The sequence below is a fragment of the Carex rostrata genome, chromosome 29 (assembly GCF_964058835.1).
Source record: "Carex rostrata chromosome 29, lpCarRost1.2, whole genome shotgun sequence".
Lineage (NCBI taxonomy): Eukaryota > Viridiplantae > Streptophyta > Magnoliopsida > Poales > Cyperaceae > Carex > Carex rostrata.
Genome location: NC_135946.1, coordinates 3,398,581 through 3,413,610, shown reverse-complemented (window position 1 = coordinate 3,413,610; position 15,030 = coordinate 3,398,581). Strand labels below are relative to the sequence as shown.

At 33.6% G+C, this 15,030-nt stretch overlaps 1 protein-coding gene across 1 annotated transcript; it reads right to left on the bottom strand.

Moving 5' to 3' along the window:
* Positions 1-6,074: 6,074 nt before the first annotated feature.
* On the bottom strand, positions 6,075-9,341 carry LOC144546220 (putative beta-1,4-xylosyltransferase IRX14). The gene is made up of 4 exons (XM_078294763.1): positions 8,226-9,341; positions 7,507-7,962; positions 6,902-6,991; positions 6,075-6,321 (listed from the first exon to the last, which is right to left on the bottom strand). Exons 1-3 carry the CDS (start codon positions 8,975-8,977, stop codon positions 6,928-6,930), a joined length of 1,272 nt encoding a protein of 423 aa, XP_078150889.1. The 5' UTR covers positions 8,978-9,341; the 3' UTR covers positions 6,075-6,321; positions 6,902-6,927.
* Between the last annotated feature and the right edge of the window lie 5,689 nt (positions 9,342-15,030).

Sequence of the window (15,030 nt, the reverse complement as noted above, 5' to 3'; positions counted from 1 at the left end):
TTTTTTTGCTGTTTTTTTTTTTTTTTTTTGTTGGTTTTTTTTTTTGCTGTTTTTTTTTCTGGTTTTTTTGTTTTTTGTTTTTTTGTTGGTTTTTTTCTGGTTTTTTTTGTTGGTTTGGGGGGAAAAAATCAGATTTTTTGAATTTTGAAATGGGATGAACAGTGGTCGGGTATACGGGTAGTCGGGTAGTCGGGTACGGGTAAACTCGGGTAGGGTATGGTCGGGTATTGGTCCAAAACTCTATACCCGGGCTCGGGCCACCGAGACCAGCGAGATCTAGAGATTGCAGCGATGGGAAGAAGAATTCGAGAGTTAGAGCGCCAACTCGCAGAGGCACGGGAGGCCTCTACTAACGAAGAAGAAGGAGAGGAGTCAGACACCATTGACTCTTCTGAAGCAGGCGACGAAGATGAGGGTTTTAACCCGTGGGGGAATCCAAATCGGGGGCGAAACCAGAGGATTCGGCTAGGACCTGATCCGTCCTTTCGGAACCTTGGGGTGAAGATTGACATTCCGGAGTTCGAGGGTAAATCTCATCCTAATGAGTTTATCGATTGGTTGCATACCGTCGAGCGGGTTTTTGATGTGAAGAATCTGTCTGACGAATAGAAGGTGAAGTTAGTCGCCATTAAGTTGAGAAAACATGCCTCAATCTGGTGGGAACATGTGAGGAACCGGCGTGTTAGAGAAGGAAAACCAAAGATCCGAACTTGGGATAAGATGAAAAAGAAACTGATGGCTAAATTTCTACCCGCCCAGTATAGACAGGAAGCTTTTATGGGATCCGGTTTTTGCCCGTACCCGCGTACCCGAGTATCCGACCCATACCCGGGCTCGGGCACGGGTACCCCGGGCGGCGGGCACGGGTACCCCGGGCGGCGGGCACGGGTACCCCGGGCGGCGGGTACGGGCGGGTATACCCGACCCGGGTTTTTGCCAAACTCTATACACATATACACATATACACATATACACATATACACATATAAACATATATACAATTTTTTTTTATAAACTCATTTATTTATAATATATGTATATGTGTGTGTATATATATACATATAGACACACACACACACACACACACACATACACATAGACACATATACATATACATATACACATATACATATATACATATACATATATACATATATACATATATACATATACATATTATATATATATACATATATTATATATATAATATACATATATTATATATATAATATACATATATTATATATATAATATACATATATATACGAGTAAAGCTAGGGTGTGATGTGCTCACCAAGAGGGTTTGGTGAGCATAACTCCAAAAGTATATTAGATCGACTTTAAACTCCAAATCCAAACCGTTGAAATCCATGTACTTCATGAGTGATGTATGTACATATAAAATTTTGAAAGTTTTGAGTTTATTTGCTACACGGTCAAGCGGTCAAAGAAATGATAAAAATTGAATATATAAAACAACTTATAAATTAAGTTATAAAAAGTTTCTTTCTTTGACCGCTTGACTTTGTAAAAATAAACTCGAAACTTTTAAAAAATTTCATGTACATGCATCACTCATGAAGTACAAGGATTTCAACGGTTTGGATTCGACGTTTAAAGTCGATCCGATATACTTTTGGAGTTGTGCTCGCCAAACCCTCTGGGTGAGCACATCACACCCTAGCTTTGCTCTATATATACATGTAGAGTAAGGCTACGCTACTTCATGAATTAAATGGAGCACTAGTGGAGCGCCCGTGGGATGGGCGGTTCTCTAGTTTTGAAGTTCAAATAGCCGATCCAAACCGTTAGATGTTTAATCTATATTAAAATGTGCTTGGAAATTAAATTTTACATTTTTTTTGAATTTTTTTACTATTTATTAAGATGGTTTGAAAATCGCTGTTTTTTAATGCATACCGTCGAACGAAAACTTAAATTGAATTTTTGAGACCCTAAACGATATTTTTTTGAAATTCGAATGCTTCCGATACGACGATGCCCGGTGTTCCACCGGGGCAAAACGAATACGTCCCGTTCTCCCCTTTCCGAAAAGTGCTCAAACGCGTAAATTCGAGTTTCCTAGCCAAAGTTATGGTTGTTTAAAGTTTTTTCAAACATTAAACTTTGAAAATTCACCAACTGACAAATAAAATCAAAGTTCACAAAAAAAAAAAAAATCAAAGTTATAAATATTTATGACATCACTTCATAAATATATCAAATATTTTATTTTTTGGCATACACTCTAAATAAGAAAACTTTTTTTTCACAAAATTATTCAAATCAAAATACTAAGATCTCTAAAAAATAAAAAATATAAAAAGTGAACAGTGAACCGCCCGTGCCAGGGGCGCCCCACTAGTTGAAGTGACCCGCCAGTGGGACGGGCGGTCCGTTTTTGTTTTGGGCCGCCCGTGGGCCTGACGGTTGGGGCATTTTTAACAAAAAATTCAATGTAGGGGCATTATTAAAATTTCTTTTTTTTTAAGGATATTAATAAAAATGGCCGCTATATATTCAGTGGCAAAAGCATAACTATCACTTTACAGCACATGCATCGGATAACTTTTACTTAATGTTCTATGTACTAAAGGTGCTTTTAAATTACTTTATAGTACCGTTTTTATTGTGGCTGTTTTTTTTTTCATGTAGAATATGCAGCAATAATAAAATAAGTTCCCTTATTCTTGATAATTGCATAGTTAAACATGACTACTACTTGAACAAATTAATCTTTTTCATCATACAATACAAAAAATGAAAAATGAAAAATACTAGTACAAATCAAAAAAAAAAAAAAAAAAATTGGTGGCGGTGTGAGCATTTCTATCTATGTTCATGTTGATGAAACACTCTTCCATGCTGGTTGGTTCTTGCTTACAAAATAAAATAAATACCCTACTTTTTTTTCCTAGAGTTGTCCTTACCTGAAAATATATACAATGACTTGGCATTCTATTTTTTATAGAAGGAAAAAGAACCAAGTTGTTTAACTTTTAAAAAAAAAAAAAATTAAGAGAAGCACTTTTATACATTTATTCTACCATTAATTGTAATTGCGATATGATTCTTGATGATCCACAAAAGGTGATTGCGATATGATTCTTGATGATCCACAAAAGGTGATTGAGAATAGTGTTCCTAAGTTTTTTTTTTTTTTTTTTTTGAAGAATATAAAATATAGAGAGTGAATTCTAACAATAATTGGTACAGAAGAACTTATTATTATGTTGCAATGTAAGTACAGATTTGTGTGGGGTAAAGGCCATGAAAGAATATTAGCCCTTTCTATCAATTATTGTCCGTCCGGTAACATTATTTGCTATTTTGGAAAGGATATGTAATTAATGAAGGCCCAATTAAAGTGAGAATTTAAAAATGATAATAGTTGGCCCAACAAAACCCAAAATACATCAAAACCGATATAATAGCTTTTAGTTGGGCTGCCTGACGAATTGGTTGGGCCTAACTGTGGGCCTTAAATAGATGGGTTTCTGTCCTATAAAGATGAAGAAGCAAGGGCCATTGGACAAAGGGGTCCACCAACAGATAGGCTTTCTTTGTTTTCTTTGCCTTCCCAACTTATTTATATTTTGTTTAGCAAATTTTTTGTCATTAATTAAAATCCTAACCCTTTTGTTCTTCTTCATTGTTTTTCCTTTGTTTTTTGGGCTCGAAATGATAAAAATGTAACAAAAAGAGGGGACATAAAAGTTTATATATATGCTCCGTTGTCGACAAATTAAGATAGATCTGTTAAGGTTTACAATAAGAGTCCGTGTCCCTCCGGTATTTGTGGTACAATCTACAAATACGGACGGCTCAGATTAATCTCACTTGGGCCAAATTCGATCCGGTGCCTATGAAACTGTAGGGGATCTGCTTTGAGATTCGTGCCAAGTAAAAAAGAACGGTCCAGATTTAACACTTGCACCTCAGTTACCTACCCAGCATTTTAGCATGAGCATGTCAGTAACATGAAACTAATATTAATCAAAGTAATATATAAAAAAATGTATTACAAAGCATGTCAGTAGCATGAGCATGTCGTTGATAATAACGGCGCCGGTCACAGATGAGTATATATAGACCAATATATACAAAAAGAAAATAGCATATACAAAAAAAAGATAATATTAACCAAATCAATATATACAAAAAAAGATAGTTTTTTTCTTGTAAAATATAATTCATTTCAATAAAAATATAATGTTTCATATATACAAAACACATACAAAAAGCCACTAAAACAACACAACTCATAAATCTTTCTCTTTACCAATAATAACAGTATTTACACATTGATATTTTTTTTACAAAGTTGCAAATTTCATTAGTAACTATAAAAAAAAATAGAATAAACAACTATATAAGTGGCGAATGAGTGTGCTTTTCCTATGTGCCCTCAAACTGTAAACATATAAAACAAATAAAATTAACTAATATGTATAAACACTACTACAATAAAAACACTTCTCTATCGGTTAAAATCTATAATTGTCATCTGTTTCCGAACCAATGGCCATCACTCCGATATCGAGTAAAGTAACCAACCGATGGCGTTTCAAACTGGCGTCGGTGAACATTCAATGGAATCGTTTACCTTTTTTTAAGCTATAGTAAAGGTTCTTGACATAGCGGCTTTTGAATCTGTTTGCCGATACAGGCCTATAAAGTAGTTTTTGTATTTAATTTCACTTTTAGTCTCAGTTTTTTGATCGGATGAATGCGTCGGATGAAAAATATAAGATAAAAAACGACTAAATAAATTTCATATTGAAATTAATTTTTATTGGTTTTTTCAAAAAAAAAAATGAGTGATTCCCTAATTTGTTTTTTTTATTAAAAAAACATAAATCATTTATGTTATTTTTTTAATCTTAATTATATTTTGTATAAAAAATAATAAAAAACATAGATTGTTTAATAAATATGAAAAAATCTTTTCATCTGTCATTCTTCAAAGAAGTTCATAGAGGAGGGTTCAAATGCACCCAAATGCATTCTATCTTTCAAATCATTTTTCTCTGTTTTCAAAGTCCGAATAGTCAATCCGAACCGTTAGATGCGATCTATATATTAAGATGTGCTTGGAGACCAAATTTTACATTTTTTGAAATTTTTTTACTATTTATTAAACTACTTTGAAAATCGCTGATCCAATGGTTCAGAAAATGTATAATCAGTGATTTTCAAAGTGGCTTAATAAATAGTAAAAATATTCCAGAAAACGTAAAATTTGGTCTCCAAGCACATCTTAATATATATATCGCATCTAACTGTTCGGATTGACTATTCGGATTTTAAAAACGGAGAAAAAGAATTTGAAAGATAGGGTACATTTGGGTGCATTTGAACCCTCCTCAAGTTGACTTCATAATCATTAAGTTTTTTCATATTCTTTATGTATTATGTAGTATTTTATCGATCCAATATTCTAGATAATTTTCTTTATTAATTAAAATGATAATTATTATGGTTCCTTTATTAATTAAAATGAGGGCCGGCAACAAGCTGAGCCGAGTTAGGGGTAACTCATGCCTCACTCATTTTTAAAGCAAGCAAGCCACAATCGAGCTAACATAGAATTCAAGATAAAGAAAGTGAATCGTGGCTCGCTCATTTTTGGATTGAGCCAAAAACAAGCGAGCTTTCTTCCGAGCAAGCCATGAGTCGTGTGCCTTTTTTCCCTTTCGGATGGCAACGAGCGGAAAAAAAATGCTTGCTCGTTTTTGGACCGAGCTTGAACGAGCTACGAGCAACGAGCTTTTTGCCAGCTCTAATTAAAGTACCCTTTTGGAAAAGAATACAAAAGAGTTGGCCCCGGAGCCGTTGTATTGGATTTTAGTCTCAGCTCTAATTAATTTTTATTGGCTTTTTGTCTTCTATCAACAATTCAGAATCAAGTTTAAATGAAGAGAATATTTAAATGAACTACAACAAGTGCAAAACAGAGGTTTGATCTTGTTAATTACAACTACAACTTCAGATAAATATCCTAGAAATTTGGTAATCTTAAAGTACTTCTTAGCATTTGTGGTACCATAATGAATAAAACAAAACACTAATTAGTCTACTATAATTGCTCTATGTATATTTAGGCAAAGAACAGGTGAAATTTTACAAATTGTACATCACAAGGCATTTAACGCCCCCAAAAAAAGAACCCAAAATTAAGTGGGTTTATTGACTCTTTAAAGAATTCTACAAGATACAATACAACAGAATAAATGCTTGCACAGAGATTTCTACATTTACCAAAACTGGTTTTGGTGTGCATTAACATAATACAAGTTCTAAATGAAGGATCAGTATTTCCTGAAAGAAAAAAATATAAAAAAGAAATGTCAGAAAAAGAAAACCAACATTACAGTACTGCATATAATAGAAGCTACAAAAATGAGTATACCTATAATACCCAACAAAACATGAAAAACAAACAAGTTATAATACCAAACACTGTTCCAAATTTACTTCTAAAAATGCCAATCAATCTCTCAACAATTCTACCTTTCTACTTAAACTAAAAAGGTTGCTTATCATATTTTCAAGGGACGTAAATGCATTGGTGTAGTGTGTAAGCTAAACAGTGGTATGTAAAAGGAATTGGTACAGTACAGTGGCTTACTTTCGAGCTAAACAGAAACACAATCTCTGTTATATCTGGCATATGCATAAATCACATAGATAGTGGACCCACAGGTAGGCAAATTTGTTTACCAGAAGTAGGCACTAGCCCAAAAATACATGCACAAAAATTGCTATTCGAAATCCAGAGCTGGGCCTTACTGGGTACGGCCTGGTATAGTATTTAAACAACAAAGCAAACAGTGGCAGTACCGAGAATAACCCAAAAAAATTAATTCAAATAAACAGCAAGGACAGTTAGGAGAGGTACCAGTCGATGTGCATGGTATCTTAATTTCATCTCCTTTTAGCAGTTGAGTTGGTTTCACTCTTTGAGGGAATTCCGTTTTCAATTGCCCATCTGATTCAAAGAAGACAAAAAAAAAAAAATTGAGTATTAATTAAATATATAATTCTTTGGATGTTCAAGTACCAGTACTGGTAAGCTCTCAGGGTATCAAGTCTGTACCAGTACTGGTAAGTTCTCAGGGTTTTTCTCTCTCATTTTAACATCTCTTGATGTATACTTAAACCATATTACATGAGAAACAGAGAAAGAAGAAAGCAATCTAAACCTACCAACTATTTTTAATTAGCAACCGCTCATGCCAGAAATAATTATCATAAATTAGTGGGTGTTAAAGCAATTTCTTTCAAGGACCCACATAAGACAGAACAATTAGGTTTTAGGTAACAAAGAAACAAGGACCATGTGATCACCTAACAAATCAGTATCAATTATCACGTCAATTAAGCATTTTAGGTGATCAATTATTACTTGAAAGGAAGGCTACAATAACTGGATTCTAACTTGAAATTTACTCCAAAGAGTAAAAGAAATTAAGAACCAAATTAAAAAGGGATTAACAAACTTACCCTGACGGGAATTTGGTATCGGGTTGCGTCTCCGCCCGGATCCACCAAACCAAGATTTTCTCCCCACAATTCCCTAGTGGTTCAATCCCCGACCCATTATCACCCAACAAGCCGTTCAAATTCTCATCGATCTTATCCAAATCCTTCTCGGATAACCATTTCAAATCCAATACAAACCCAGTCCAATCCATCATTTGAGGGTTAAAACCGTCATTAGAGACATCTAGTGTGTGCCACCCTGACACCTGGCCTTTAGAATTGCAAACTGGACCTTGTACCGGTGGTACGGCTTGTAAGTTGTTTTCTTGGTGCGGGTTTCTGGGATCAGTGAGAAAACTGAGACGGATGGCACCGATTGATTTCACTTTTTGCGCCTCATCGAATAATTTGAGGTCATGCGTGTTGCTCTCATCTGCAAAGACGACTATACCCTCCATCTTTTGTTCCTTAATCAATCTGCAACAGGTTTTGAGAATAATAGATGAGCAAATATATTATACCTAATTCGGACCACAAGTGTCAATTTCAAAGATAACTACTTCCTTGAGAAATAATAATTATTTGATTAACAAAATAAAATATTATGATCTCTGGAATGACCAAAAATAAGGGCAACAGTTGTAATACAGAACACAACCAAAGTGTTCGCTAAAATGCCTGCCAACCAAAATCAATAATCAAAGCATGTAAAACCCAGATTTAAGACCAAATTATATCACCTTAGAGCATGAACTCGCATCTTGGCCTCCACAAATCGCCGTGCCTCGAAGCTGTCAGGCATTGACTCGTCGAACCCGACGTGCACAAACGGGACCCTGGACCTTGCGAGAATGGAAGCAGTCCCATCAGTAACCCCACCAGCCTCTACCACGACCCAAGTGACCCGGTACGTCACGAGCCGCAAGGTTTGTGCAAGGGCAGTCAAGTGTAACGCCTGTGCGGCCCGCGAGTAAGTCGGCGTAACAACAACAACCGGTCTAGGGGTTTTGGTGGGAGAGAACATCTTCCTTTGCTCGAGCTGGACCTGTCGGATTATCTGGTGGGCACGCATCATCTCTACCGGATCGGGATGGGGCCACGGCCGAACCCGGATACCATGGCGGCCAACGACCGGGTGGGTTGTAACGGGTTGAGAGAAGGCAGTGAGTGTGGGGGTGGTAGTGGTGTTGTGGGAATTGGAATGGGGGATAGAGGAAGCGGTGGAATTGGCGGCGGTTAACGACGAAATGGTGGTGGTGATGGTGGTGATTGTGGTGGTGGTGGTAGTGGTGGTGATGGTGGAGAGGTGGTGGGGAGACAGAAGAGGAGAAGTGGAGAAGAAAAGGAAGAAGAGAAGCCGGGAGAACCGAAAGCCGAGGACAGTGCTGACTGTGCAACACAACAAGTGAATCAGTAACCAGAAAGGAGAGATCCCTTTTATCTCCCTCTCTCTATAACTCTGCATCTGCTGCAAAAACACCGCCACCTTCATCTCTCTCCCTCTTTCTCTCTCTCTCTCTCTTTCTTTCTTGATTTGGTACAATTGAATGAATGAATGAATCCCCTTTATGGATTTCACCTTTGTTGCTGAACAGTAAAGAGATTAGAGATCCCTTCTTCTCCTCTACTCTGATCCGAATCGGATCTCTACTATGTAGCAATGTAGGTTTGGTATTGATTGTTAATTATAAAAACCAAGAAAACAAAAAAAGAAAGAGATGGGAAAGGGAAAGAGAGGAGAGGAGGACACTTTTAGTGTCTTTACCAAGTTAGGCCAAGCTGCCAGGCTGGTAGTTGGTTGTAGTCTTCTAATACAGTGAGTTATCAACCCAGGTGGTATAGAGAGAGAGAGAGCTACTAGTAGAAGTAGCTTAGGAGTCAGAATATAACAAAGAGAGACAGAAGAAGTAGATGAAATAGAGATGCATCAAAAGATGCTAATAGATAAATTGCTAATTGCTATGCTAACAAAAGGTAGAGGACAGAGCAGGGTGTGGAGATAAGAGAGATCTACCTATCAAGCGCTTTTAGTATAGTTGGTGAAAAAGAAATTTATATTATATTAAAAAGAGAAAATAAAGATATTACATGAAATGAAAATTAGGTGGAGACTGGAGATGTAGAGAGAGAGAGACGGAGAGAGGGAGTGATTGTTGGAATGTTGGGTGATTTTAAACCGTTTGGTTTTTTTGGTTAAATAGATCGGTTCGGTTTATTTTTTTAAACTAATTTAATAGTTCGGTTCGGTTTAGTTCTGTTTAGAAATTTTAAAATCGGTCAAATCGAACCGACCTAAAGTTTTAAACTCATTCCCATGAGAACCAAATATTTAGAAACAATAAAAAATTATAACAAAAATGTATATTAATTGGTTCGGTTTAAAACCGGTTAAATTGAACCAAACAAAATTTTTCAATTTGTCTTTTAAAAAGTTCACAAAAATTAACAAAAACATATTTATCAAATATCATATTTTGCTTCAATCGAACAAATCAAAATTTAGTTCAGTTTGACTATATTTCGGTTCGGTTTGATTTTTGGAAACCAAATAAAATTTTAGTTTGTCTATTTTGGTTCGATTTAAACTGAACCGAACTGAGCCAATAAACCAAATAACAACTTGTCTATTATTGGTTGGGTTTAAAACCGGTTAGATTGAACCCAAAAAAAATTTTCAATTCGTCTTTTAAAAAGTTCAAAAAAATTAACAAAAACATATTATCTTTATGATTAATATCATATTCTTCTTCAATGGAACAAATCAAAATTTAGTTCAGTTTGACTATATTTCAGTTCGGTTTGATTTTTGAAAACCAAGTAAAATTTTAGTTTGATTTGAACTGAACCGAACTGAGCCGAATGGAACCAAACCGAACCAAACCAAACCAATAAGCACTTTTAGTTTGATTATATTTCAGTTCGATTTGATCTGATTTTTAAAAACCGAATAAAACTTTAGTTTGTCTATTTCGGTTCAATTTGAACTGAATCAAACCGAACCGAACCGAAGCGAACCAATAAACACCCCTGAGGAGAGAGAGCCAAAGAAAGGGAGTGATTGTTGGGTAATAAGCACAAATCAAGGACATACAAATTGGTACTGCCTTGTTGGTGGGGTTAGGTTTTTTGCCACCTTTAATGGAATATTAACTACTAACATAAAAAAAAAATTAAACAAATGATTGCCAGTGGGCTGTCCCCAAATTTCTGGTGCGGTCAATTAATATAAAGCACGAGTATAGTGTTCATAGAATGATGAATGCTTGACACTTAATTAAACTAGTGTTATATATAATTTGTGCTAATGTACGTATGAGTTCAAAATTATTATGTTAAAATCTTTAATTGAATTTATATCCACTGTCGGCTAGGGGTGAGTAATGAGCGAGCATGAGCGAGTTAGGGTATGCTCGTGTTCGCTCATTTAATAAATGAGCGAGTTGTTAAATGAGCTAGTTCAAGCGAGCGAATAAATGAGCGAGTCGGAAATGAGCGAGTTTTAAATGAGCGAGTTATGAGCGGCTCACGAGTTATGAGTACTAAAATTTAATAAATTGTCATAATTCAATTAAATAGAATAATAACAAAAAAATCAACGGTATTACAAAAATAAAATAATAACAACATAAACTAACAATAGCATCAACAAACAACAATCAACAAAAACTAAAGCAGCACTAATAAAAATTCAACATAAATCCAAAAACATAAACTAACAACAGCACACTGTTTTGAGGCGTCTGTTTAAAACAATAAATAAATGTATAAACTATGAATATTTGGGATTGAATGTGGCGGCGGGATTAGATGTGACAAATTTTAAATGAGCGAGTTGGGGCATGCTCATGCTCGCTCATTTAATAAATGAGCGAGTTGTTAATGAGCGAGTTTAAGTGAGCGGATAAATGAGCGAGTTCAAGTGAGCATTTAGTGAGCGAGTTATGAGCGGCTCACGAGTTATGAGCAATTTACTCATCCCTACTGTCGGCACAGCTACAGAGATCAAATCACTGTTTTCAGATTATTTTGTATCTGTTTTTATTTTCAGAATCATTTTTATTTTCAGATGATTCTAGATCACAAAAAAATATAATTTTATATCTATCTAAAGAAATAAAAAAAAATTAAAAAATTTGGCCTCCAAATAAATTTTATTGAGTCCAGCTATTATGATATCGGTGTTATATTACACCAACTTAATAATTTATTAAAAAGATTTTAAACGATTAATCGAAACCGTTCAAACTAATTTATTTTATGAGTGATGCATTTACATGCAAAATTTTTATTTTTTTCAAGTTATTTTAGTATGAAGTCAAACGGTCAAAAATATTGAAAAATGAATATATTATTAACGTATAAACTCCCACATTTGACCGCTTGACTTAAACTAAATAAATTTGAAAATTTACAAATGTTATATGTAAACGTACAACTAATGAAGCAGATTGGTTTGAACAGTTTGAATTCACCATTTTAAGTCGATTCGATAGGTTTTAAAGTTGGTGCTATATATATAAGCTGAATGACACTGATGTCATACTAGCCATACTCCATTTTAATTTAAAGATCATATTGAGCAGTACAGATCGACTATTTAAACTTTTAAAAAAAAATACATAAAACATAATTGAAATACAAAACTACATTGAATTAGTTTCATTCCATACAACTGTTTTCTACAATGAATTCGTTTGCAGTGTCGATATAGGTAGAGAGATGTCAAATTAAACTTGGACGGTTTTGATCACATGCAAAGGTTGGGACCAATAATTAATTTTAATTTTAATCGGACGGTCTAAAGTGAAAGAGACAGATTTCTAATTCTACCAACCAAAAATAAGACATGAGGAACACATCTGTTGCCCTGCCAACACACAAAATACAACACTTATACACACTTCACACTTGGCTTTATGCTTCTAATATAAAGACCCACCATTCAAACATTTTTGTTTTTGGTTCTTTGTGTTTATATCATTGCTATTTTAACCTATTAATTTGTGGCACTTTTTTTTTTTTTTGGCAATGGAAATATAACAAGAGAATACAACATGAACATAATTTGGGAATTTTGAGTTTTTTTTTTTTAATTTAATCCAATACTCTGAGTCTCTGAATCAATTAGCCGTTTAAAATAATTATTTGATTCTGAAAAATTGTTTTATTTATTTAGATTACATGAAGAGTTACTTTAAACTATTTATATTAACAATCATGATAACTTGACAATAATATAATTAATATTTGTATTTATATTAACAATAATGATAAATTGACAATAATAGAATTAAAATTTGTATTTATAATAACAATCATGATAAATTGACAATAATAGAATTAAAATTTGTATTTATATTAACAATAATGATAAATTGCAATAATAGAATTAAAATTTGTATTTATATTAACAATAATGATAAATTGCAATAATAGAATTAAAATTTGTATTTATATTAACAATCATGATAAATTGCAATAATAGAATTAAAATTTGTATTTATATTAACAATAATGATAAATTGCAATAATAGAATTAAAATTTGTATTTATATTAACAATCATGATAAATTGACAATAATAGAATTAAAATTTGTATTTATAATAACAATCATGATAAATTGCAATAATAGAATTAAAATTTGTATTTATATTAACAATCATGATAAATTGCAATAATAGAATTAAAATTTGTATTTATATTAACAATAATGATAAATTGCAATAATAGAATTAAAATTTGTATTTATATTAACAATCATGATAAATTGCAATAATAGAATTAAAATTTGTATTTATATTAACAATAATGATAAATTGCAATAATAGAATTAAAATTTGTATTTATATTAACAATAATGATAAATTGCAATAATAGAATTAAAATTTGTATTTATATTAACAATCATGATAAATTGCAATAATAGAATTAAAATTTGTATTTATATTAACAATCATGATAAATTGCAATAATAGAATTAAAATTTGTATTTATATTAACAATCATGATAAATTGCAATAATAGAATTAAAATTTGTATTTATATTAACAATCATGATAAATTGCAATAATAGAATTAAAATTTGTATTTACATTAACAATCATGATAACTTGTTATATGGTCCTAAAGACCCACCACTAAAACATTTTTGTTTTTGTTTTTGGTTGGTTGTGTTTATATCACGCTATTTTAAACTATATATGAATTTGTGGCACCTTTTTTTTTTTTTTGCAATGGAAATATAACAAGAGAATAAAACAACAACATAATTTGGAAATTTTGAGGGTTTTTTTTTTTTAATTTGATCCAATACTCTGACTCAATTAGCCGTTCAAAATTATCATTTGATTCTGAGAAATTGTTTTCTTTCAAATGATATTTATGTATTTAGATTTGTTGGGGTTTCGCGGTGCTAACCAAAACCTCTTTTAGGCTTAAGTTGCGGAATGACCGTAGAACAAAAATTTCTACGGTCAACTTAAGCTCAGGATTAAACGGGGTATGTCAGGAAACTTTCCAAGGCGGTCCACCTTCAGTATTCCTTTGGCATCAAAACCCAATTTAATCCTTTTTACAGATCTACTCCATGATTGATTTATAAAACTTTAATCTACTTACAAATTAAATAGATTAATATAACATATTTATACATTGTTTCCAAATCACAGTTGGAATGCAGACCGAGCGAGTAGAGCCTCACCAGGAAAGGAATCGACTAGGAACGGAGCATCAGACGTCTGATGCCTCTATCGGTTATCCACCAGGACTAACCGGAGAGCGATTTATTTCTTCTGCCAGAAATACTGTAAACCGCAGAATTCTGCAAAAACACTATTCACGGGGAAAAGACGAAAACCCGTAAACACGAATTTTCGGTTACTCAGTTTCATCAATATGCAAAACTGACATACCGCTAAATTCGGTAAAACACTATTCATCGATTCCGTAAATATACTCCACAACAACCCGCAAGATTATACGTCAAGTACGTATAACTTTCTTTTCTCAACCGAAATACTATTTGGGAGAGAAACCGAGAAAGAGAGAAAATACCGATCCGTTTCGACACGAAACGGTATGAGTGAATTCGCGATTTTTCTCTCTACCCCTCCACCCCTATTTATAGGGTTTAGGGTCGGTTGCCAAATGACCAAAATGCCCTCCAAGTTCGGCCTATTTACAAGATATGCCATCGAATGGATAAGGATGATGACATGTGGATAAGATCGATGACGTGTCATCTAGATAGGATCGATGACACGTCATGCGGATAAGCACGAATCTGAAAAGACCCGAATGCCCTCGGCCCGAACACAAATAATATTTGTATAATTATTCTGAACAATTATATATATTTTTCTGCGGTTGTTTGTTTCGGTATCGATGACGTGTCATCTGGATAGGATCGATGACATGTCATGCGGATAAGACGAATCTGAAAAGACCCGAATGCCCTCGGCCCGAATACAAATAATATTCGTATAATTATTCTGAACAATTATATATATTTTTCTTGCGGTTGTTGTTTCGGTAATTTATACAAT